The sequence below is a fragment of the Trichechus manatus genome, unplaced genomic scaffold (assembly GCF_000243295.1).
Source record: "Trichechus manatus latirostris isolate Lorelei unplaced genomic scaffold, TriManLat1.0 scaffold00008, whole genome shotgun sequence".
NCBI lineage: Eukaryota > Metazoa > Chordata > Mammalia > Sirenia > Trichechidae > Trichechus > Trichechus manatus.
Window position 1 is genome coordinate 16,870,110 of NW_004443944.1, and position 26,541 is coordinate 16,896,650.

At 44.8% G+C, this 26,541-nt stretch overlaps 1 protein-coding gene across 15 annotated transcripts in view; it reads left to right on the forward strand.

Annotated features, from left to right (window-relative positions):
• The window catches only part of ZMYND8 (zinc finger MYND-type containing 8), a 127,810-nt gene that overhangs the window by 97,128 nt on the left and 4,141 nt on the right, over positions 1-26,541 (forward strand). For 7 of the 15 annotated variants that reach the window (XM_023743104.1, XM_012558516.2, XM_012558510.2 and 4 more), the window contains 9 exons: positions 313-465; positions 3,069-3,578; positions 8,740-9,114; positions 11,021-11,211; positions 14,327-14,407; positions 17,256-17,334; positions 19,413-19,652; positions 21,617-21,777; positions 23,271-23,337. In XM_023743104.1, the coding sequence (XP_023598872.1) occupies positions 313-465; positions 3,069-3,578; positions 8,740-9,114; positions 11,021-11,211; positions 14,327-14,407; positions 17,256-17,334; positions 19,413-19,652; positions 21,617-21,777; positions 23,271-23,337 (1,857 nt within the window). Of the gene's footprint in view, positions 1-312; positions 466-3,068; positions 3,579-8,739; positions 9,115-11,020; positions 11,212-14,326; positions 14,408-17,255; positions 17,335-17,459; positions 18,772-18,851; positions 19,060-19,412; positions 19,653-21,616; positions 21,778-23,270; positions 23,338-26,541 lie in introns of those variants that run through there. The other 8 variants (XM_012558519.2, XM_004370273.3, XM_004370272.3 and 5 more) reach the window with 3 other exon arrangements.

Here is a 26,541-nt window from a genome sequence, read left to right on the forward strand (position 1 = left end):
CAGGGATCACTGATGAGGCTGAGGTTGCCACGTGGAGCCATCTGACTGAGATGGTACATGTTAAGTATCGAAGCAACCCAGACTGTTGGGTAGACTGAGTCAATCTGCCAGATATGTTTATTTGGGCCATTATCTTCAAGTCACCCCAGGTTGAACAGATGATATTGTTGGGACAAATGACAAGAAACTTCTAATCGTTGTGTCCTAAAGTATATGTTTGGCTCTGGCTTTGTGAGGAGGTGCTGAGTGATGACAGTTGTTTGTGAATCCCCCGAGTGCCTGGTCTTACAAGGGTGGCATGATGTCTTCCAGACCGCAGCAAAGCCGAGATGGATTTGAAGGAGCTGAGCGAGTCGGTTCAGCAGCAGTCCGCCCCCGTTCCGCTCATCTCCCCCAAGCGGCAGATTCGCAGCAGGTTCCAGCTCAATCTTGACAAGACGATAGAGAGTTGCAAAGCACAATTAGGTATGTCTTTTGGTTTGCTTGCTTTTAATGTTATTCTTTGTAGGAATACCGCCCAGATGAAATAAGGGTTGGATCCTGGCTGCTCATAGCATCTTTAACCTTGTCATGTTTGTTTAATTAAAACCCATTTCCACTTGTGGCAAACTATTTCAGGTTTGCTAGTTAATTATTCAGAAAGGCCCTTTGAGTTCATCAGAGTTCATTCATTAGTGGAAGCAGTCTGAGAACCAGAGGTGAAGGTGGTAAGAAGGCTTAAAAGCATAAAGGGTCTCCCGGGTTTGCCTCTTTTTCCCCTCTCAGCACGCGTCCGTGTCTGAACATCAGTATGCGTGTGTGTGTCCCACGAGTCTCCGACACAAAACCCTGCCCCTCCAGACCGGACGATTCCCACCCGGCAACCATTTTTGCATCTGTACCTGTTGTTGCCTCTCTTCCCTGTGCTGCCTGCCATCACACTGCCTGCCTGAATCCTGCCCCTCTTCAGGCTGAGCTCAGGCCTCACCCCCTCCAGAAGTCTCCCCTGACTGCTCTTCCACCTGCTTGCTTCCTGTGGTACCTATTGCTCAGAAGCATCAGTGGTCCCTTTGTGTGGGGGTATTTGTCCCAGTCTAGACTGGAAGCTGTTTGAGGGCAGGGACATTGTTTTATAAGGATTTGCCTTCTTCAGGGTACTTGGTGTTGTGCACATAGTAGATGCTCTGGAATATTTGTTGAATAAGTAATTAAAGTGAAGAGAGTATTTATTAAGATGTGGGGAACAGCTCTGGGCCTCAGGAGATAGACCCACTCCAAGGTGGTCTTTACTGTGTCTGCGGGTATTCTGGACCTTCCAGTGAGAAAGGAGCTGTAGTTAGGGGTCACCTGTACAGAGGAGAGTGTTCCTTATCGGGTTTCCTGTTTGGTGAGGACATTGAGTGGCCTGGGTGAAATTTGGCTTTTGTTTAAATACCCCTCTTGGGTCATTCCATGCAGTTGGCTAACTCCTTGGTTTGTTATTGTTAATTTTAATGTTGGTATTTGCTGAGTTCTTCCAATGCACCCTGTGCTGTGCTAAGCACTGTGCGTATATTGTAGCCATCCCATTTTGCAGATGAAGAAACTGAGACTCAGAGAGGTAGGTCACTCATTTATGGTTATATATACGTAATCAAAGTGGAGGAGCTGGGATTTGGATTCACGTATTTTGAACTCCATGCTTTCCTGGCACATGTGCGGCTATACTTACTTTTCTTGTGTCTGACCATTAGCTTCCAGTAGCACAAGCTCTAGGACTCAGAAATTATACCAGATTTTTATATTTTGATTTTTTTATGCCCTTGAGCCCTGGCAGAGGCCGATGTAATTGACTGGCTCTTGCCCTTTTGCAAGTTTGTCTTCTATATCTGGGTCAGGGCAGTGACTCTACTCCTAGGCCATGTGGTGGTGAATTCTCTAGTACCAAGACTGTACTAAGAGTGGATTGGATCTTCTTTCCTTCAGAATTTTAGGATACAGCATTATTTACCTACAGCCTGGTGACACACAGCACATTACTGGAAACAGGAAACGTAAATGGGTTAAAGGACCTATTGTTAGAAATATGCTTTTACCCATTAGTGTGTGTGTGGGAGTGTGAAACACCTGCCTTTTGTATTTTCCCCTTTTGATAGAGACTTGACTGTTGACTCCACTGTGAGTGGAAGAACAGTGCAGACGTGATGGCGGTTGACTGCAGCAGTGCAGGGAGTAAGAGGGAGGGCGAGGCACCTGACTCATCGGGAAAGGGTGTGCCTTTCTACAGGGGGCAGCAGCTTCTCGGCCCCGGCCAGGTCTTGCCTTGCAGGAATGTGACCCATGTTGCCAGATCTGCTCTTTCAAGAGAAGCCCGCCATCTTGATTTCTGTGTGAATAGTCCTGATTTGTGAATGTGGGTGAAATTCAAAAATGGGTTTTTGAATTAAATTCAAAATTAGAAAGCGAAAAACAAAAAAAAAAAAATACTCTGTGGGCCAAACCAGTGCTTCCCAAATAAAATGTGTCTGCTGGCCAGATGTGGCTTGTGGGCTGATTTTGCAAGCTCTGCTTTAAGGCTTTGCCTCTCTTCTTTAAGCCCTAGACACATGGGTAAAGTGCTTTACCACTTTGGGAGCAAGTGAGAGGAGCGTGGGGTAGTGGGTCAGGAGCCCAGGTTTCTGGTCTTGCCTCTGTCTTGGTTTTCTCTGTGTCTTAGGGCAGATGATTTCTCTGGGTCTCCGTTTTCTAATCTGTAAAATGGATCAGTTTTAACAGCTCATCTCTGGTAGTCCTTTCCATCTCTCCCATTCTCTATATCCCAGTTATTACCAGTATTGCTAAGATTTAGCACTGTGTAAACTTAAATTTTATGTTGCCAGTTTCCACGTCTAATGTGAATGTTAATAACTGAAACCTTCTCCAAAAACAAGTTCCATTCATCAGCTGTAGTCAGTTGCAGCTTTAGTTCATGCTAACCCCGCCAGGCCAGTGTGATGTGATGTGAAATGTTTTTTTTTATTCCAGCATTTGGCGTGGAAAATGTTTGCGTTTTTGGTCCTGCTTTTTATTTTGTGAGTACGCCACATGCTGGGTTTTCTTTTTGAATTTAGGCATAAATGAAATCTCGGAAGATGTTTATACGGCCGTAGAGCACAGCGATTCGGAGGATTCCGAGAAGTCAGATAGTAGCGATAGTGAGTATATCAGTGATGATGAGCAGAAGTCCAAGAATGAGCCGGAAGATGCAGAAGACAAAGAGGGTAGTCGGATGGACAAAGAGCCATCTGCTGTCAAGAAAAAGCCCAAATCGACAAACCCAGTGGAGATTAAAGAGGAGCTGAAAAGCACATCGCCAACCAGCGAAAAGGCGGACCCAGGGGCAGTCAAGGAAAAGACAAGCCCCGAGCCTGAGAAGGATTTTCCAGAAAAAGCAAAACCTTCACCTCATCCAACAAAGGATAAACTGAAGGGAAAAGATGAGATGGATTCCCCAACAGTGCATTTGGGCCTGGACTCCGATTCAGAGAGTGAACTTGTCATAGATTTAGGAGAAGACCATTCTGGGCGGGAGGGTCGAAAAAATAAGAAGGAACCCAAAGAGCCATCTCCCAAGCAGGATGGTAAGTTACTATATCAGTTTCCGGTTTCTTAATTCGGTTTAGAGTTCCGCCTTCCGTCTGTGTCATCAGAAGTTTATGGGACCCTCTAACCCCAGTGAGAGAGAGAGTGCAAAGCTGTAATTGGTTTAAGGTCAACTAGCTAGTTCTGAACAGGACCAGGATTTAAACCTGGGCCTGCCTGCCTTTTACCTGCTTAGTACCCACCCAACGTGATTGCTTTTAAACGCAGAAAGTCTTAGAAAATGCTAGTTGCTTTTTTTTTAAATTGATGTAATTAAATGACATTTACGTTTCAAGTTAGTCTCCCATACAGAATTTTTTTTTTTTTTTTTTGCTAGTTGCTTTTAATGGCCATTTTTTTCACCTAAGCAACTGCTTCTCCAATATACTCACACAGTTCTGTAAGTGACTGTCAACACTTAGACTGTTGACAAGGCTCAAATTGTTACAAGTGCTCAGATCAAAGTGTTCATGAGTTCAGCATCCCTTTTCTCTCTTTATGCTGCCCAGATGTCTCAGAGTGCATTTTCTTACTAGAACATGAAACCATTTGAGTAACTGGTGCCAGAATTGGGTGCTGAGTGGTTGGTTCCTGAGTGCTGTAGATGAAGGGCTGTTGTATGGTGGGTACCCGGGTTGGTATTCCACCATACAGGCTGACCTGAGACCAGGGTTTCTTAACCCCGGCACTATAGCGATTTTGCACCTGATAATTCTTTGTTGTGAGATGCTGTCTTGTGCATTAGATGATGTTTAGCAGCGTCTCTGGCCTCTGCCCCCTAAATGCCAGTAACACTTGCCTAATTGTAACAATTAGTAATGTCTCTACATTACCAAACATTCTCTTGGGGACAAACTCTCCTGCAGTTGAAACCCGCTGCCCGAGTCCCAGCATTCCCCCCATTGCTAGTTACATATTGAGCCAGCAGTGGCTGCCCTCAAGCCTAAGGTAACCCGGGCATGTTGGCGAACCCTTCAGAATGTGTGAATAATTTGAAAGGGTATCCTTCCAATCGACAAAGCAGTAAGCACATTTTTCAGTTGGCTCGTGGGTGGTGAGGAGATTCCAGCATACCCAAGAAAGATGCTGAAGAATTAATTGAGGGCCCAAGAAAAAATGTTGCATCTGACAAACTAGATGTTATAACCATAAAACAGTATGGTCTTAAGATAATGAAAGGGATAACCATGTTTAATTTTTGACTATGCCTAACTTCTGACAGGTGTGAACTTTTCAACCAATCCCTTGAGTAAGGTGTGCTCTGTGTGCTTTGGGGACTCATAGCCTAGTGGCTAAAGCAAGTCAGGGATGGGCCTTGAAAATTGTTCCAGTTGTGGCTGTTTTCTACCCGGGCAGCTCTGGAACCTGAAATGTACTAGAGAGAGGATTCCTGCAGTTCAGCAAAAGAGGTTGGAGTGTCTGGATAATGAGATGGAGGGAGAGAGAGAGGCTAATGAAGTGGGGCAGGGAGGGTAAAGCATCCATCTCACCATCCGTGAGCCTGTCTTTCAGATTTATGGGTGGCCTCTGGAGACGCAGATTATGTTGGGGCTTAAGGGGACACCTCTGATATTCCAGAGAACGATAGAACTAGTATTTATTCCATGATGGTGAGAATTTTGGGTACAGATAAGGCTCCTGTGAATGATATATTCATACTGTTCCTTTCTTTCTGGAACAGATCTTTGATTGATTTTTATGCCTCTTTCTCTTGCAGAAGATTTGCAACTGATCAATAAGAATACATAACCATGAGATAAGATGTAAATAAGTAAATCAGTGTAAAAGGATAATGAAGATAGAATAGTGAGAGGTCTGAAGAAAGCTTCTGTGCATAAGTATATTCCAGTTGGGCTCTGAGCTTCCTAGCAGTCAAAGTAAAAAGGGAAACACAGTCCCTAAAAGGTCTCATATTTTCCAAAAGTCAAAAAGAATTCCAGTTGATTAAAAGAAGTAGAGCTCTTCCTCGTGTTGATGTCTAAAGGGAATTTCTCCAGGAGGCCCTCATGAAAGAGACCCTGAGTGTATGAGTGGAAGATCTGATTCTAAAACACAATTTGGTTAGAGCAGCTTCCCCGGGGGTTGGGACAAGATGGAATAATCTTAAATCCAGAGCTCCCTGATGGTGGTTTGGATCTTGAAGAAGCAACTTCGTGTCTGACTCTGCAGTTGAACATGTTTTTAATGATGTATAGTCACTCACGAGTTTGTTAAGTGAAGGACATTTTGGAAAGTTGTGTGAGGTGACTTCAGACTTAACCTTCAGCTAGGGATGGAGCTTCTGCATAGAATATGAATCCTCAGATAATTGTCGTTAGATGCTGTTGAGTTGGTTTCGACTCACAGTGATCCCATACGACAGAGTAGAACTGCCCCATAGGATTTTCTTGGCTGTAATCTTTACGGCAGTAGACAGACAGGTCTTTCTCCTGCAGAGTAGCTGGGTGGATCTGAATTGCCAGCCTTTTGGTTAGCAGCTGAGCTCTTAAGCATTGCGCGCCACCAGGGCCCCTTCCTCAGATAGTATACTTTTTATAACTGGTTGATCTCAGAACAGAGGTGAAGGGAACTTCTTCCTCAGAGACTTTTTTGCTACGTGTACTCTGTAATGTCAGTGATTTCTATTCTTTTCCAAAGGGTAGGTGAATTCTTTTCTTAAAAAGTCCTCTATTTGTATACAAGACAGCGGCAAACTCCAGAATAAGTAGTAGGTTCATTTGATAGGGTGGCTTCTGGGGTGCTGACCCTTAAGAAATTTACCTTTTATTTCTGTTAGAGGTAATTCATTATATACTTCAAATTTCTAGGACAATTAGGATTTCCTATAGCCTGTTTTTGCTCCAAAAACCACCAGAATACCCTAGAAATTAAAATCTTGTAGTGTCTAAATGATATCCCCAAAGACTGTACTTTAAGCCTGGTATCTTTCCCGATTGTGCACCCCAGTTTTTCATTGGGAAAAGGGAGCCATCCAGACTGCCGCTAAGTGGTAGCCCATCTACAAAGCTGGCTGTTTGTTTTTGCAAATCAGCAAACAGATAATGACCTTGGAGTTGCCCTTTGCCCAAACCTGTTGCCCTCGAGACAATTCCAACTCATAGGGACCCTGCAGGACAGAGTAGAACTGCTCCATAGGATTTCCAAGGCTGTAATCTTTATGGGAGCAGACTGCCATATCGTCTTCCCAGGGAGTGGCTGGTGGGTTAGAACCACTGACCTTCGGTTAGTAGCCAAGCACTGAACCTAGGCTAGCTAACGTTAATTAACGACAGCCACGCAATAACAATGTGTATATTTTTTGCCACATGGCAGAAAAGGGAGGCATTGACGGAGCATCTGTAGGTTAGAAACCCCGCTGGGGGGCTTCCTGTGCCTGGCCCTTAGAAGAACCAAGTTCAAGGCCTCCTCCTACACCTGGAAGGGGCAGGGACTGCACACGCTATTAGGCAAGGCCTCCTGCTCCTGAAAGGGGCAGGAACTGCACCCAGTATTAGGCAAGGCCTCCTTCTGCATCTGGAAGGGGCAGGAACTGTACCCAGTATTAGGGAAGGCCTCCTTCTGTACCTGGAAGGGACAGGGACTGTACCCAGTATTAGGCAAGGCCTCTTGCACCTGGAAGGGGCAGGAACTGCACCCAATATTAGGGGCTCCTCACTGCAGGACAAGCTCCCCTTCAGTCCCCAACATTCTTGCCTACAAGCTTGGCTGAACTCTCATCTCCGGAAGACCATGAGGGCCAGCCAGAATCACCAAGAAAGCTTTTTAACCTCCTGAGTCAGAACGGTCAGCTTGTCTGTTCTCTCCCCTGGCTTCCCAGAACCGTTAAAACTTACTGAAAATACTCCCCGGAGTAATCAAGCTCATCTTTTCTGGGTGAAAGAAGTCTAAGAAGACAGGCGTAGTCTTTTCATAAAGTGTATGATGTCAGGGCACAACCTCTAAGCCAGGGTGCTGACTTTACAGTGGTGGTGTGTGTGTGTTCCTGGGCATCCTCTCTGGGGGGAGAGCTCACCCAACCGCTGGCTGGGACCTCTGCGGTGGTAACAAGGACCCCCCTTTTACAAACCAGCACTCACGTGGTCATCCCCTCCAAGCTGCTCAGTGCTTCTGGCGCTAACCTGCCTTCGGCCACTCTGCACTGCCTGCCCTAACTCGCCTGAACGTGTCTTGGCCAATGCTGTTCCCTTCCAAATTCTCTGTCTGTTGAAATCCTTCCTGCCCTTCAGAGCCCAGCTCCTCCAAGAAGACATACCCTACGTGGCGGTGGTTTTCAAACTTGAGTCCTTCATATTCGTTAGTTTTGTCATTTCTAAGTCCTGCTTTATATAACTATTGATTGACTTTTTTTTTTTATCAACTCCCTCTTAAAAAAAATTTACCTATTTTAGACATTAACTTGATTACCACACAGTAGGAAAATCAATATTGTGTGCTGTCCATAAAAGATGGTGGCAGGAATAAATTAAAACAAAACGGAACACCAAAACAAAACACTAATGTAACTAAATCCTGGATAAGTGCCATGCGTTGCAGAAAATTCTGGCCTTGGGGCACGCTCCCTTTGTTGAAAGGGAGGAAACACAAGTGTTAGTCTGTAAGGCTACATCAGCACCACCCTGAGACTTTGTCCCCAAGGGAATCAGGAGGTGGAAAAGGGATAGTTTACTTTCTGGGTGATTCAGTGTTATTCTGTCCTTTGGCCATCTTCTCTTTGAACTATCTTGGGAAGCCTTCCAGTTCTTTGGGATACACGGTTTATAGGGTTCCTAGCCAAATGGTTTCTCTTAATCTCTGGTTGACTTGCCAAGGCCTTTCTCAAGGTGATTTACCAAATTCTAACTTGCTAAAACAAGGCACTTGTAGTGATTCTGCTCATCTGCCTTGTCCACTAGTCAGTTGGCTCCTTACGGGTGGGGGCTGGGTTTTGTCCTCCTCAACCCCCGTATGACCTTGAGTTGTGCCTCAGGGGTGAGCAAATCTCGGTAAAGGGAGGGGCAAAGATGCTGCCAAGGCGGAAGGTGCTCCCCCATCAGGGGTGGCTAAGTTTGCTCCATCTTCCCGCCCGGCCTTGGTTGGCATCACCCAGAATTTGCTGGCATAGGCTCTGCAGTCGAACCCGACTCAAATCCAATTTTTGTTTCTCTTACGCATTGGCTTTAGTTGTAGGTAAAGCTCCACCATCCACTACGGCAGCGGGCAGCCAGTCTCCCTCCGAGACGCCGGTCCTCACCCGCTCTTCCTCCCAAACCCCCACGGCTGGTGTCACGGCCACCACCAGCACGACGTCCACAGTCATGGCCCCAGTCGCTGCCGCCACGGGAAGCCCAGTGAAAAAGCAGAGGCCACTCTTACCGAAGGAGACTGCCCCAGCCGTGCAGCGGGTCGTGTGGAACTCATCAAGTAAGTTTCAAACGTCCTCCCAAAAGTGGCACATGCAGAAGATGCAGCGTCAGCAGCAGCAGCAGCAGCAAAACCAGCAACAGCAGCCTCAGTCTTCCCAGGGGACGAGATATCAGACCAGACAGGCTGTGAAAGGTACCGAGCCTCCCCTTCTGTTCTCCGTGGTTGTCTGCTCTCTTTTTGCCACATCCACAGGAGAAAAATTGTTACTGCTTTTTTTTTCTTTTTTTTTTTCCTTTTTTAAGTTCCCATTTGTTTCCTGGCCATTGCATCCTGAAAGCCCTAAACATTCCATGTGGCATGGCTTTTAAAAATTGTTTTGTAACCTTTTATTTTTGTATAATTTTTTTCATTTTATAAACAGTACATGCATATATTCTTTAAATGGGACAAGCTAGGGACATAAAAGTCTGTTGTCCCTATCGAACAACCATCTCGTTCTTCTCCCTTCATCAGAGGCTCCTATTATCAGTTTGTTGTATACTCTTAAAACTCTACTGTGCATGTATGCATACTTATTTACCTATATGTGACCCCATAAAATATTCATTTTTCTTCCTTTTTTCTTTTTAAAAACATAAAAATGGTACCACACATGTTTTTTCATTCATCAGCATGTTTTGGAGGTCCGTCCATGTCAGTACATACAGCTCTACCTTATTCTTTTGAACTGCTGCATAGTATTTCAGAGTTATTTAAAGCATTCCCCTACTGATGGGCATTGAGTTTTCTTCCAGAGTTTTCCTGTTGTAAACAGAGCTACGATGAACATCTTTGTATAAGCTTCCCTGTGCACATGAATGAACTTTTTGGGATTCTTTTGGAAAGAGTACAGGGTGAAAAGATGGTAGCAAAGGTCACCTTAATAACCAAGGATTAGCCACGTACAAAAGATGAACCAGCACCAAGAAACAGTTGCTGAAATTGTGGAATCAAAACTCCTCCTGGCCCTGCTGGAGGCTCCATCTAGAGCTGGTGTAAGGCCAGATAGAAGTACTGATCTGGACCAGTTTGTCTAGCTTTTGTGAGCATTGATCTAGACCATTCTAGGAGAAAACCTGCATCTAGCTCCTTGGAGGTTGGGCTCCTTGATCACAACTCTTACACAGTGAGTGTGCCACAAAAGGACTCGTAAGAGTAGAAGCAGGATATGAGATTGAAAGGTAGCAAGGTCTTGAATCGGCTCCCATTGAAACCCTTCAAAGACTGGAAGAGGGAAGACTTTTAGAAGAATTGTAGAGGCAATATTGAAGTACATGCAGTCCCTGGGTTTCGAATGTCCTACTTACAGTCAACTTGGACTGACCCTTTAACGTTACATAAATTTGCCCTCACTTTTAAATGATTGAACAAACTCTTACTGTTGAACCAACCTCTTACCCGTTGCTGTCGAGTCGACTGAGTCATATCGACCCTATAGGACAAAGTAGAACTGCCTCAGGGTTTCCAGGGAGTGGCTGGTAGATTCGAACTGCTGACCTTTTGGTTAGTGGCTGTCACTCTTAACCACTGTGCCACCAGGGCTCCCAGCCAACCTCTGCTGGCAACAAATTCTTGATCACAATTACCTCTACTTGCTGGATGTGCAGCTTTTAAATCATTGAAAAAGCTCTGAGCCTTTTCTTGTACTAAAGTCAGGCCAAATAAGAACCGAATGCACCTGTTACGTGACTTACAACTTTGATTTAAAGGCACAGTTGGGAATGGATCTCATTCGTAACCTGGGAACTGCCTGTACAGTTGAGTTGACCTTCCCATTTAAAGATTGGTGGGGCAGAGCTGAATCCAGGATATTTGAGATTGGGATGCCCAATTCCAATCTCAGGTCTCCGTGCCCCGTACGCATTCTTAGGCTTCTCCAGTGGAATTTAGATATTAGCAAGAAAGAGGTCATTGATGGTACATTTCTCAATTTCCAGAATGTCTTAAGATAGAGAAGCTCACAGGGTCTGTATTAGTGGCTTCACTTCCTCACCACGGCTTTGTGCTGGGACAAGTCTGTCCCACAGTGGTGGGGTAACCAGAATCCTTTGCTTTTTAGCTGTCCAGCAGAAGGAGATCACACAGAGCCCATCCACGTCCACCATCACCCTGGTGACCAGCACACAGTCGTCGCCCCTGGTCACCAGCTCGGGGTCGACAAGCACACTTGCGTCTTCAGTCAGTGCTGACCTACCCATTGCCACTGCCTCAGCCGATGTCGCTGCAGATATTGCCAAGTACACTAGCAAAGTGAGTGGAAAGGAGCGAGTGCTACCGTGGGAGATGAGCAGGTGCCCAGCAGGAAGTTGAAGGACTTGCTTCCTGATGGGAACCATTAAGGCCATAACCTTGCACGTTTTGGGGGTACTTCATTGGGGGGACCCTGTTCTTACAGAGGATCTTCAAGACAGGAGTCTTTCATTTGGGTCTAAGTTGGATAAACAAATCAGTGTGGAATGGAGAGGGTTTAGTTTCTAAAGTCGGTACATAAATTGAAATGATGCCTAATCAGAAGTACCTTTCAGAATTGAAGTCATTCATTACGGATAGATTTACCTTAAGCAAAGGAGCCTTAGCGGCACAGTGGTTAAACGTGCTTGGCTGCTAACCAAAAGGTTGGCGTTTCGAACCCACCAGCCACTCTGAGGGAGAAGGAATGTGGCGGTTTGCTTCTGTAAAGATTTACAGCCCTGGAAAGCCTATGGGGGGCAGTTCTGCTCTGTCCTGTAGGGTCACTGTGAGTTGGAATTGACTCAGTGGCAGTGGTTTTTCTTTTGTTTTCCTTAAATGTTGGAATAAATTGCCATTCCCTCAGCTGACAGCAGATCAAGGAGTTGGTTTGCATTTAGGGGCCATGTGGAACCAAAGTGATAGATCTTTATACATGAGACTTGCAAGGTAAGATACTCACATTGATTTGCCCAGGAGTGAAGATGGACTCTGGGGACTAGTAGACCCATCCTGTCACCCAACTTGTCCACCTTCTAGGCGTGTTCCTCATTGACCTCCTGAACTAGCATTGACTTAATGTTTTTATTTAAATGAACTCAGCTAAAGAACTTAAATAAAATTAAATTTAACCTCATTGGATGATGTTCCTTATTGAGGCTTGTGACCTAAGTCTCATTTCTTTTTGTTAAAAAGGGAGATGGGCATAAAGTTGTTAAAGACAATAGCACCAAACTGAGACTTTCTTCCTAACATGATCTGCAGGATTAAAAGAGAATTGAAAGGGGGTAATTTTTTCATGACTGATTTAAGGAGGTGTCTAGTATTAGCTTAAATCATTTATTTTTCTACTTGAAATCACCTCTTGTACCACCCTCCAGTGACTTGGGCCAAGCTCTTTATAGATGGGAATACCGAGGCCTGCTGAGTAGATTTGACCAGTGGTGTGCACTGAGCCACTTTTTCTCAGCTTATGCAGCCATTTTTATTCCATTACCCTCTGCTGCCCCCTTTACTGTTCCAGCAAAATCAAGGAAAGACCTTCTTGATAGAATTTTCTTTGCAGTTAAGAAATTGTACATGGCGACATTTTTTGGAGCTGATCAACCTTCCTGTCTTGGAGGTGACCTGGAGTTGAAGACCCAGATTTGTGTGTTTTGGCAGAAGGCTGCTTCTTACTAATGTTGAGTTCTTTGCTATATTTGGAAGTAAAAGTAAAAGTCAGTCTGCAGATTCATGATTTCTTTAAAATGGAATGTAACCATTGCGTTAGTAACATATTGAATTTCATCTGCTTTCTAAAGTTTTCTTATAAAGCACTTTAGTTTAAAGTTTTTAAATTGACCTGGTAGTGCCGTTGGATAGGGAGGCCCAAAAGAAGGAATTAAAAAGAAGCCTTATAAAGCACCATGTTTTTTTGCTGCAAGTGTCTCATGTTGCCTTTGCAGCCAACTGGAATTTCAACAGATTCTTTATTCCCTTTACTCCCATTTGGGGCTAAATTTGGGGTAGTTTGTTTTTTTTTTTTTAGGGGCTTGACATCAGTTAGTCAATTACATGCTCATGTGAATTTTTTTTTTTTTCCTCCTAAAGAATAAGAACAGGTATTTATGAACACCTACTCCATGGCAGATATTTTAAGCTAAGTCTTCACATGATTTTCTCATTTAATCCTTACACATACCTTACAAGGGGGGACATAATTATAATCCTCATTTCCTAAATGGGGAAACTGAGGCTCAGAGCATTTGGATCAGAAAAGGTAACGGTGGGAACAAATCTCATGCATCAGATAGGGACATTCTTTATCCCACCTTCTTACTGAATAGGAGCAGACTGGAAAACAAAGGCAAGTTAGTCTGTGTTGAGACCTCATTTGGTCTCTTGTTACCTGTGTCCTGTGATAGAGCAGAGGAGAGGGGAAAAAAATTCATCCAACAAATACTTTTAGTAAGCAAATATTTCAGTGCCTGTTACATGGACTTGAGCTGATTTCACAAACTCACTGATACCTTCAAGGGCCAGATAGTTAAATAGAAGGAAGATGGGGAACCAACTGGGAAAGGCAATGCTCTGACTAAAGGCATTAGAATAACAAGCCAGCTATGTCCATACAGGGAAACAATATTCACCAATAAAAAGGAATGAAGTACTGATATATACAACATGAATGAGCCTTGAGAAGGAATCTAGTCACAAAGGACTCCATATTGTATGATCCTCTTTATATAAATGTTTAAAATAGGCAAATGTATAGAGACAAAGTAGATTAGTGGTTGGCTAGTGCTTGAGGGGATGCAGAGACTGGGGAGTGAGGGCTAAGGGGGAGTGGAAGTTGTGATGGATGCACAACTCTGAGTATACTAACAACTGCTGAGTTGAACGCTTCAAATGGGTCAATTGTATGATACACGAATTATATCTCAAGAAAACATTTTTTGTTTTTAAAGGAAAGAAAAAATAACAAATCAACAAAATAATCCCTTCCGCAAACCACCAGCACATAGGGCCAAATTCCGACTCTCTAGTTTGAGCTTTTGACTGGAGAAGCCAGCCTCAAGGGTGGAAAATGTTCCCCCAATATAAGACAGGGCATTTGTGGGTGATTCCTATCCTGCTTTGTACCAGTGTTCCTGAGCCCTTGGTACTATTGACATTTTGGACCAAGTAATTCTTTGTCGTGGGGCTGTCCTTTGTATTGCAAGATGTTAAGTAGCATCCCTAGCCTCTACTGAATAGATGTGTCAGCAGGATACTCTCCTGCCCCCCCCCCCCCAGTTGTGACAACCAAAAATGTCTCTGGACACTGCCCAGTGTCCCACGGGAGCACAGTCCCCCTGGTTGAGATTTTAGATATCTGCCACCTAGAAAAGCCTTGGGGAAGTGATCACCTGAATTGTCTGTTTTTATCTTTCAGATGATGGATGCAATAAAAGGAACGATGACAGAGATATATAATGATCTTTCAAAAAACACTACTGGAAGCACAATAGCCGAGGTCAGAGTTCACACATTATTTCCTTATTTGCTAAGGGTGTTTTATGGGCTGCTGTAAAGATGGCGCCATGCAGAGCTGCTCTGGAAATCCCTCCTAGCTCCTGGCTCCAGTTACCAGGCTGGCTCTGTTGATCCCATTTGTTGGGGAAGGTGTTTCTTCATTTAGCCAGATGGCTGGGGCTGTGGAGCTGCATCTTGCCTTATGTGATAAATTCAATTCTAATAGAACAAGCTAAGAGCTAATAGAACAAACTAAGGGCCAGGTCAGACCCAGAGTTAACTCACTGGTGACCCTGGAAACCAGTTCTTTTAGCTTCATATAAAACTGGCTCCTTAATATTTTCCATGAATTTGGACTTCTTTGTACAAGTGATCTTTGTTGGCAGAGTATTTGTGTACGGGGCCTTCACAATTAGGTGATTGCCCAGGAAAGAAAACGATTAAAACCTTAAACTCTGTTGATCCTCAGTGGACATACTGTATGAGCAAGAAGTAAATCTTTGTTGTTTAAACAAAACACATTAAAATAATTTACTCATGAACAGACCACTTACAGTATATGTCATGGAACTTCCCTCTTAGGCTAATTCACTACAGAAGCATGATAGGTAGGTTGTCTACTGGTTGTCAGTATGGACTGGACAATGTAAGCCAGATGCAGATGGTTCACTAGGTGCAAATGACAAGTGGCGGGATTTCTTGACGTCATTGAAAGTGATGTTGGAGAACTGGGAAAACCATGGAAATCTGTTGACCAGTGAGGACCTGGCAGGGTTAGACCCACACTCCGACGAAGCAGAGAAAATCTTCAGGGAGGCTTTCTTCTATCAGGAAGAGAGCCTGAAAGAAAGTTCTCTTGTATTCAGAGAGGTCACTTTGAATGTAAAGAATTCATAGAGCCTCTGAGAGAAACTGATGAATCGCCTCTGTTGTGGAGTGAATTGTGTCCCCATCTTAGTCATCTAGTGCTGCTATAACAGAAATACCACAAATTGATGGCCTTAACAAAGAGAAATTTATTCACTCACAGTCCAGTAGACTAAAAGTCCAAATTCAGGGCATCAGCTCCAGGGGAAGGCCTTCTCTGTCAGCTCTGGAGGAAGGTCCTTGTAATCAATCTTCCCCTGGACTAGGAGCTTCTCTGCGCAGGAACCCTGGGTCCAAAGGACACACTCTGCCCCCAGCACTGCTTTCTTGGTGGCATGAGGTCCCCGTCTCTCTGCTCGCTTCTCTCTTTATATCGCCAAAGAGATTGGCTTAAGATACTGTCTAATCTTACAGATCTCAGCAGTATAACTGCTGCTCATCCATCTCATTAACACATAGTGATAGGATTTACAACACATAGGGAAATCACATCAGCTGACAAAATGGTAGACAGTCATACAATACTAGGAGTCATAACTTAGCCAAGTTGACAGATATTTTGGGCGGATACAATTCAATCCATGCACCCCCGAAAATAAATATTGTGAATCCTAGCGCCCTATACCTGTGGTTATAATCCCATTTGGGAATGGTTTTTCTTTGTTATGGTAATGAGGCAGTATTAGTATAGGGTGTATCTTGAGTCAGTCTCTTTTGAGATATAAAAAGAGCAGATTAAGCAAGCAGAGATGGGGGAAGACAGATGCCATGCCAGCTTCAGATCACCAAAGAGCCAACAGAGAGAGCCTTCCTCTACAGCCGGTATTTGGACTATGAGTCCTCTAATCCGAGAAAATAAATTTCTATTTGTTAAGGCCCACCCACTTGTATTTCTGTTATAGCAGCACTAGATAAACTAAGACACGCTTGAATATGTTTGCAAATATGACACTTTTTATGATTATACTGGGATTGTCAAACAAGGAATGAAAAATAATTGCTTCAGAAAAATCTCTATTACCTTCCACCATATTCATTCCTTTTTGTTCATTTTAAGAATTGACGTGTGGTTGAAAATACAAGGTCTATAGTGTTGCATCTGAAACCTTTGAGTCCACAGGTGTGCCACAATTTTGTTTTAGAGACAGAACATGCAGTCAGTCCCCCATAATTAGATAATACATCCACACTGAAATGGATGATTGCTTACACGAAGTCAGGTTTCTCTGCTTTGGCACTATGGGCATTTTGGACCAGATAAATCTTTGTTGTGGAGGGCTGTCCTGTGCATTGTAGGATGTTTAGCAGCATCCTGGATCTCTACCTGCTAGATGTTTGTAGTACCCCCAGTTGTGACAACTTAAAATGTCTGCAGACATTGCCAATGTCCCCTGCGGGCGGGTGGAAAACTGCCCCCAGTTGAGAACCACTGTAACAAACACTAGATAGCCTCCTCTCAGTTCAGGTTGAGTTGGTGTTTTTTTCCCATTCATAGGAGCTTGGCCCCAGGTGTATCCCTGCCCCCACAGCACCCTTTGGCTTTCAGAAGTGTTGGGCTTTCTGAATTTCAGGTGAATGATACGGAGCCCGCCTACATGTTAAGGAAGAGAGAAAATAAAGCCAATCTTTATTTGTTTTAGTTCACTTTTTTTCCTTTTAAACCAAAGTTTCTGATCAAATGTTACATTTATTATGAAAATTTGGTCTTTTGTTTCACTTTAAGTGGCTTTTCCTAATGACAGTACTTCTTGGAAAAGATGGACCATTTGTACTTGGTTTTCTGAGACAGTGTTTCCCAGGAATTTGGGGTAAACCACGGGCTCTGACCTCTCTCAGCTGTGGGGAGATGAGTCCAGACCTGCACCGACCGTGCCCTTGCTTAGCAACGTGACATTAACAACCCAGACAGCCGCAGGCTCTGAGACTGCTGGGGAACTGCTCCCAGACTAGCTTTGTGAGCGTCTTGCTGTCCCTCGTTTCAGATCCGAAGGCTGAGGATTGAGATAGAGAAGCTCCAGTGGCTGCACCAGCAAGAGCTCTCAGAGATGAAACACAACCTGGGTAAGGCCCACCTGGGTGGACCATCCTGGGGACGGTTTGCATGTAGACTTGGCGCCTCTGGAGTCAGGCCCAGATATGAATGGAGTCGCAGTGAGGCTAATGGGGTGTTCTTGTGAGGGAGACAGGCTCCTGCAGGGGCTCATCTGGAGAAGCCAGGTGTCAAAGCGGGTGTTGGTGGGAGCCCTCATTTCCTGTCTCCAAAATACCAACATCAGAACAACCAGAACACAATCACGGAGAATGGTGACATAGTAAAAAAAGGTAACTAACGTCACTGAACAATTTGTGTGGAAATTGTCAAGTGGGAACCTAACTTTCTAAATGTTCACCAAAAACACAATACCATATTACTTTAAAAAAAAAAAACAAAAAAACGCCAATATCAAACCAAAATAATAGTAGCCGCTGCTCCTACTTACTGAGCTCTTCCTGTGTGCCAGGAACTTTTCTAGGTATTTTTTGATAAATTAACTAGTTTCATTCTTACAGAAACCTTATGAGAAAGGAGTCTGTTATCCCAAGTTTCCAAGTGAAGAAACTGAGGCACAGACAGATTGAGGAAGTTGTTCAAGGTCACAGAGCTGTGGTCAAGTACAGGCACCGAGGCCCCCAACTTCCCTCTTAACCACTGCTGTTGGGTATTTTAACAAATCGTTGAGCACTTCCTGTGTCCCCCGCCCTGTGGAGAAAGCACCTCAGTGTCTCTGCTTTGTTGGTCCCTGGGGTAGATTGACTGATGGATGTTTTGACCCACCATTCTGTATAGATGTTTTTAAAGGCTTTTCCCCAAAGGCAGAATCAGTTTATTTCAGACCCTCATGTAGGCTCAGCCCTGGAGGGAGGATGCTGGAAACCATCAGACCGCTTTTGTTAGGGACTGTGCCCAGGTGTACCTGCTCACCTGTGACGCACGTTTAACTCACAGCTGCAGACTCAAACTCTAAAGGAGCCCATGGGTAGAGGGGTTGAGGGGTCCGCTGCACCTTAGGTTGTGCTCTGCAGGAAGTGTGGGTGTTGATGCTGCTTCTCAGTTTTCTAAAAAAGTCAGGGAATCTAGTTTTATAGAGAATCTCTCCATTTTTAATGTTGTTTGCATGTCTTAAAAAACAAAACATTCTCCCAGGTGAATTGCAAGTAGATGTGCTGTTTAAAGTAAAATTAGAGAAATCTCAACGGACTGAGCAGTTTGATAGTTGTCTCATTAACATTGATCAACCACAAGATCCTGTCTGGTAAATTGATACATCGCCATGAGTTCTAGTCCCAGCTCTGCCCTTACTAGCTGTGTGCCTCAATTTTTTCACCTGTGAAAGAGGTATAATAGCAGTGTTTACCTCATAGGATTATAGAAGGATTAAATGAGTTAATATTTATAAAAGTACTTAAAACCTTCAAACCCATTGCCGTCAAGCCAACTCCAACTCATAGTGACCCTATAGGACAAAGTAGAACTGCCCTGTAGGGTTTCCAAAGCTGTAATCTTTACAGAAGCAGACTGCCGAATCTTTCTCCCGCAGAGCGACTGGTGGGTTCATACTGCCAACCTGTCAGTTCCCAGCTGAGTGCTTAACCACTGCACCACCAGGGCTCCACTAAGGATCCACAGTAGCTTGAAAACGACTTGGAGTTCTCCCTGGCAAAATGGCTTCCCACCTGCCCATTCACATAGTAGATGCCATAAGAATTTGATTATAGGGAAAAAGGCTCATGTTAATGATAAGAATCAAGGTGAGTTTTAGCGAAAATCGTTCAGAGGGTTTATTTGATGAATTTCCACAGTGTAGTTTTGGATTCAGAATCACCAGTTCTGTTCATACCAGAGACCTCATGTGTATTATCATAAGCAGCTCAGCCAGGTAAGTATGAATGCCCATTTTACAGATGAAGACAGTGGACCTTGGGGAGGTAATCACCAGGTTACTCATGCAGGCTCCACAGCCAAGGCATCTCCAAGCTGGGATTCACACCTGCGTCTGTGTGAACTGCATCCTGTGCTTTCTGTCTTGTCTGGTGTGAATAACCCCATGCCCTGGGCTGGGGGGCAGGTGAGAAAGCCAGTGTCCCTCCTCCCCCGGCAGAGCTGACCATGGCGGAGATGCGGCAGAGCCTGGAGCAGGAGCGTGACCGGCTCATTGCTGAGGTGAAGAAGCAGCTGGAGCTGGAGAAGCAGCAGGCGGTGGATGAGACTAAGAAGAAGCAGTGGTGTGCCAACTGTAAGAAGGAAGCCATCTTCTACTGCTGTTGGAACACCAGTTACTGTGACTACCCCTGCCAGCAGGCCCACTGGCCTGAGCACATGAAGTCCTGCACCCAGTCAGGTAACGCCTCCAGGGCCAGCCTTCGCCCCCACCCTCCCTTGGGACCTCAGCGGCTACAGAGGGGGCTGATGAGGCAGAGGTGGCGTGCCCAGTCCCTGGTTACTCTCGCTTGTAAATAATGACGTCGCATACAAGAGAGCAGTGTGCAGACACAGCTGAAAGACTCAGGGCACAGGCGCTTTGAACCTCTCGTCTTTGCATTGTTTGCCAAAGTGTGGGGCGTGCAGTGCAGCTCGGATGATGTCGGGTTTCATTTGAGTTGCTTTTAGGCAGCGGTCCTCAGTTGGGGCGGTTTTGCTGTCCAGAGGATGTTTGCAATGTCTGTAGACATTTGTGGTTGTCACACCTGGGGGCGTGAGGGCAGTGTGCTACTGGCCTCTAGTGGACAGAGGCCAGGGAGGCTGATATGCAGCCTCCAATACACAGGACAGCCCCCCACAACTGAGAATGATCTGGCGCCAAATGTCAGTAGTGCCAAGGTTGAGAAACCCTGCTTTTTAGATAATAACAGACACGTGGCTTTAAATAACATGGATTTCCAACTCTTACGTCAGAGAGAGTCTTGGTTTGGAACTAGTGTGTTTTGAACACTACTGTAATAATTACAATCTCCCTTTCCACAAGAGAGCAAGCAGGGCTTAGGCCCTGCATCTCCAGCAGGGGGAACATTCTCTAGTTAGAATTTATTAATAGTAATTTCCCTTTTTATTAAATTTTCAGTTAGCTTTCATTCACAGCAAATGATGAAGGTGTTAGGTATCATTGAGTTGATGTCAGCTCAATAGCCCCATATGACAGAGGGTTTTCTAGGCTGTAATCTTTATGGAAGCAGATTGCCAAGTTTTTTTCCCATGGTGCGGCTGGGTGGGTTTGAACTGCCAGCCTTTCAGTTCACAGTTGAGCTCTCAACCATTGTGCCACGAGGGCTCCTACAGCAAATGATAAACTAGATTTATGTGCATAGAATTAGGGGTTCTATTTAAATGATTTATTTAAATAAAAGCATTTCATAAATAATATGACAAGTAGTGTGTGTGTGTGTGGATTAGCAAAATTTAGAGAGGTGATGTATGAATGACTCAAGTTCGAGGAACACTGCTTTAGACCTTCTCTGGAAGGGCTGGAGAGCAAGTCCTTTTGGTTCTGTGAACGTTGTGGTCTCTGTCCTATTCAAAAGCAGCCACAGGTGATATGTAAATGTGCTCTAATAAAACTTTATTTCCAAAACGGATGGCAGGTAGCTTTCCCATCCCTGCTCTAGATGGATCTGTTGTTGTTGTCTTCTAAGACAGTATTGGAACATGTATTTGCACTTTGTTAAACCTTCTTTGGGGAGACGCCTGCTTTGTAGTGACTTTAGATATCTCTCCTTTCAGCGCAGTTAGGTTCCCCTTGTGTCTAAGTTCTGGAATGCGTTTGATAACCCTTTTGCTGACATTCCAAGATGGTCAAAGCATCTGTCAGCTTGCTTTCTTTGAGGCACAATTAATTTGTCCTTAAATTCTTTCCAACGCAATTTTCCAGGTTTAAGTGTCCAGCATCTGCAGTTGCTCTGTGCCTCTGCCATCACGTGGTGTTTCCCGTGGATCTTCCCGTGGATCAAGCAAGTCCACGGTGTGCTCACATACATCTAAAATTAGAAACTATGAAATAGAGTAATTGTCATTCTGCGGTTACAGGCTAGCATTTGCTGATGGGCTTCATTTGTTCGAAAACATGCTTTGGTCTCCAGAGGGATTTAATAAAACATGAATTGCCAGCTATTAAAAAGTAGCATATTTTCACATACAGTCTGGAATTCCCATTTTTAGAAAACTCCTGGGATCCATCCATATTGGCACTGCTTGGTGCCGTGGGTAGGGTAGAGCAGCAGCCCCTCCTTACAGATCTTGGTTGGGTCAGGGCTGGTACAGAAACTGTGGGACTTGGCTTATATGTGGCTTATCTTCCCTGTTCACCCCTAGCTACTGCCCCTCAGCAGGAAGCAGATGCTGAGGTGAACCCAGAAACACTAAACAAGTCATCCCAGGGTAGCTCCTCCAGCACGCAGTCAGCCCCTCCAGAAACAGCCAGCGCCTCGAAAGAGAAGGAGACATCAGCTGAGAAGAGCAAGGACAGTGGCTCTGTGAGTAACCTGATGCTTTTGGCCAGTGACATCATCCCTTTGTGCCAAGCAGAGTCTCAGAACCCTTCCCCATACCTGCCATCCCCGAACATCCCATGTTGTAGAGGTTTGTGTATCTTCAAGGCGGGACAGTTGGACTGCAGGTGGGACCATAGAGTCTTCCTTGGGCTCCTTGTTACCAGTGTGCTGGGATGTCCAGTGGGTGTGTGGGCTGGGACAGAGGAACATGAAGCCCGAGTTGGCATTTGTGCGGCGGATCCCCGGCACCTTCTCTGGGGACTCTCAAAGGTTAGGACACTGTTGTGCAGTAGAACTTTCTGTGATGGTGGAAATGTTGTACGTCTGCTCTGTCCAGTTTTGTAGCCACCAGCCACACGTTGTGGCTACTATGACCAAGGAACTGAATTTTACATTTTTTTAAAATTTTAATTAAATAGCCACAGGTGGCTAGTGGCTGCCACACTGAAGAGCAAACGTAGAATGGTGAAAAGCTACACCTCCTAGTTTCCCAGTATGTGGTAGATGTGACATTGTGTGTAGGCAAAAATTAGTTTAGGTGGCACATTGATAATCTTTTACCTTTTTAACTGTTAGTATGCATGTATTTCAGTGTGTATTAGGAAAACAATAAATCATTAGCTCATCAAGCCCTTGAGTTCACTGATATTATTATCTAGGAAGAGGCTAGTGTGAAATAAAAGTGAATTGATATGATTTTAAAGTAATATACTTCATTCTGACAGGAGCTGTGGTGGTGCAGTAGTTAAGTGCTTGGCTGCTAACCAGAAGGTTGGTGGTTTGAACCTACCTTCTGCTCCTTGGGAGAAAGATGTGGTAGTCTGCTTCCATACAGATTACAGCCTTGGAAACCCTGTGGGGCAGTTTTACTCTGTCCTGTAGGGTTGATATGAGTTGGCATTGACTTGATGGCAGTGGGTTTAGTTTTTTCTTTGTTTGTTTTATACTGCATTCTAAGGAGCCCTGGTGGTGAAGTGGTTAATTGCTCAGCTGCTATCTGAAAGGTCAGCAGTTTGAACCCACCAGCCGCTCTGCCAGAGAAAGATGTGTCTGCCTGCTCCCATAAAAACTACAGCCTTGGAGACCCTACAGGGCAGTTCTGTAGGGTCACTATTGACTTGTCGGCAGCAGGTTTGGTTTAGTTTACTTTCATTTTGGATATGGCGAAAATCTGGAGAGTTGGTAGGTCAGTGAATGAAATTTAGGAAACAGTGGATGTTCTAGAAGCTGAGACTGTAGCTTTGGGTAGGGACCACCCCAGTGCTGTGTTCCACCTGTTCAGTCTGGGAGACTGAGCGCAAGGTGTTGGGCCACCGTAGGTGACTGGACCACCCGTGCCTGACCCTGCCAGGTGGAAGACACTAAGATGATTTGGGGGCAGTGATGAGCACTCCATGGGTCCTGAGGCTTCCCTGGGGGGCTTCACTGGCCCCAGTGCCTTGAGTCCATGTCTTCCTCTCTTTTTGTGTTTCTAGACCCTCGACCTTTCTGGCTCCAGGGAGACGCCCTCCTCCATTCTCTTAGGCTCCAACCAAGGATCTGGTATGTTGCCCCCTTGTGGGTGAAGGACACTTTTACATCGCATATGGGCAGGTGGGAAGCCATTTTGCCAGGGAGAACGCCAAGTTGTTTTCAAGCTACTGTGGATCCTGGATCCTTAGTTGAGCTCTGGTGGCGCGGTGGTTAAGCACTTGGCTGCTAACCGTAAGGTGGACAGTTCAAACCCACTAGCCGCTCTTTGGGAAAAAGACCTGTTGGTCTGCTCCTGTAAAGATTTATAGCCGTGGAAACCCTATGGGGCAGTTCTATTCTGTCCTATAGAGTTGCTATAAGTTGGAATCAACTGGATGCCAACGGGTTTGGTATGAATCCTTAGGGATCCTTGGAGGTGCCTTAGTGGGTCAGTGAGATGGCTGAGGGAGTGGCTGGGCATGTCAGCTTTTAGGACTTCCCCAAATAAATTAGCATTTACTTTTATTTATTTCATTTATTGGGGTTCCACATAAAATTTCATTTGGACAAAGAATTCTTTTGCTGACCTGGGTTGAGTAGAAGATGCCCATTTGGCCCAGGTAGTCCTTCTGCCTTCAGAAAATGACCACAGTTGATAAAACCATATAGAACTTGGTTCTTGAGGTCCTAACCCTCCTGTTTGGTGGATGAGGGTCCTTGAGCTTTTTGATAAATAAGTAAATTTTTAGGTGGATGCTGTATCTGTAAAACCCTTTCTTTTCTCAGGGAATAACCTGGTAAGCTGCTTTGGGGGATTTTCTGAGGCTAACTTCTGGGTTCTCTTTTGCGTGGTTTGAGCTGTTCTCCTTTTCTAGCCCACAGGGTCCTTTTTCTGCACCCTCTGAAATCAGTTTTGGGTCATTCCAAAAGGGTTCAGAGAAGGTGCCTTTCCTGTTGAGGAAAAGCCTTCATTAATTCAAGACTCGCGTCTGGCACCTCAGCTCCAGCATCTTTCTCTCTGCCAGATAATTCGCTTTGCAGGATAACCAGAAGTTTAATTCTTTTTTCTACATATTGACTGGTTTCCTTTGTTAGGGTGGCTGGGGAAGGTTTCTTGAATGGGGCAGGCCTTGAAGAGTGGGTGGGATTCAGATGGGGAGGGATAAGAGGGAGTGGCATGCCTTGATTTTAGGGAGAATGTGAACTTGGCACTTAATCCCATCGAACCACCTTGTTGACAAAGTAAGTCCCTTCTCACTTGACTTTCTGTCCACTGCTTAAATCTCTGAGAAAGAGCTCAGTATGGTGCCTAATGTCTTTAACGCATCTGACATTTGTCCAACTTCCTTTTTGAACAACAAGAGCAGGCTTCAGCTTTAGTAGGCATGATACCTAGGCAGAATTCGATACCACAGTTTTTATTCTGTTTATTGTGTAGAGTTACCTTTTATTTGTGGCAGGTATTTTTTTAAATTATTAGTCCATTTTTTGGTAGTGATGTAGTTTGTTTTTTATTTAAGTTTAAAAAAAAATGAAGTACAGTAAAACCTGTGAAGGGCGAGACCTGTGTAAGGTGGAAACCTGTCAGAGAAGGAAATCGCAAATATTTTCCACTAAAACGAGTGGTAGAAAAGTGGTAAGGCTGCACCCTGTCAAAAGCGGAAAACTTTGGAGGCCTGTAAAAACAAGGCAGTCCCATTGAGTTCCGGCTCTCACAGGTTTCATTGTAATATGTAGGTCAGTTGTGGATGTGTCAAAAATTGCAAAGGTAGTGAGACAGAGAGGTCCAAGTGTGGGGACACCCTGCTTCAGACAAGGGGGTGCTGGTGAGGTTTTGCAGCAGCAGAGTGACAGCTTGGAATTTGGGGAGGTAGATAATGCTGTGGTGCACGGACTATGCCAGAATCAGGAGGGTGGCTGCTAACCAGATGACAGAAGGGTCGGCGGTTCAAACCCCCCACCCCCCACCCCGGCAGCTCCGTGGGAGACAAGACCTGGCGATCTGCTCCTGTGAAGATTATAGCCTAGGAAACCTTAGGGGGCAGTTCTACTCTGTCTTTATAGCGTCAGTATGAGTGGGAATTGACTGGAGGGCACACAATACTACCACCACTCAGGAAGGTAGTCGGGAAACGCATCATAATCCAGCTCTGAGGCCAACAAGGTATTACCTAGTCCAGGAGTCGGTGAATTATTTCTGCAGTTGCCACACCACCTGACGAACCTGCTCAGCTCTGCTCTTGTTGCAAAAGCAGCCGTCTGTGATATGTAAATGACAGGCGTGGCTGTGTTCCAGTAAAACTCGATTTACAAAACAGGCATTGGGCTTTTTTGTCCCGTGGGCTGTAGTCCTGAAGGATCTCCCCGCTTGCTTCTCCTTCTCTGACTCCGGGATATCGCTGCAGCACCGACCGAGAAACGGTCTTTTCCCTCCAATTTCCGACAGTGGGGTCCACAGGGCTCCCACTTTCCTGACACGCTTCCTGTCTGGCCTGTTTCCAAGCCCTACACGTGAGTGGACATCCTTAACGTGGCTCTGGGTCCTCTTCTTTCTTTACTGAAGACTTGTAGAGAAGATCCTTTCTGACAGAAATTCCATGATTCTAACCAACATGGACTTGTCAGTGATCCAGATCTTAAAACAACATTTAGAATTAAAAACGTCCATGCTTGCTAATTTTTTTCCCCTCTTTTCTCACCAAAGCTGTTTGTGCTGATGGTTGTGTCAAAGCAGAAAGACATACTCGTTTTCAGACCCTTTCTAATCGATCGTACGTCTGACTTCTGCTAGCTCTTGCTTTCCAGTGACAATGCAGATGAAATATCCTGGAGGAAGGCGGGCTTTAAAAACATTCAGGTTTCTGAGTTGTTTATAAGCATCTGGTACCAGGATGTAAAGTGGGGAGTCTAGTTGGGAGGGAGACAGTTTTCACAGGGAAATGAGCTTCCTTGGTGTGTGGCCATAGGCTTCTCCTTTTTTTTAATTTTAAGATTTTAATCAAAGCAATACATGCATATAGTTAGAGGAAATAAAATTGTACAGAAAGCCAAACAGACTCTGTTTTTTGGTTCTTCTGGTATTTCCCTCTTTGTTTCTAAATTTTGTACTTCCCTATATCTCTGTTTCTTGGCTTATTATCTTTAGATATTATTTGCCCACTTCTGACTTTAAATGATGAACACTGACCTCATTTAGATGACCTCTCTTCTCCCAAACTGCTTATGTCACTGTTTCAAGGGCTCTGTGGAGTCCCTGGGTGGTACAAATGGTTAATGCTCTTGGCTGCTAACCGA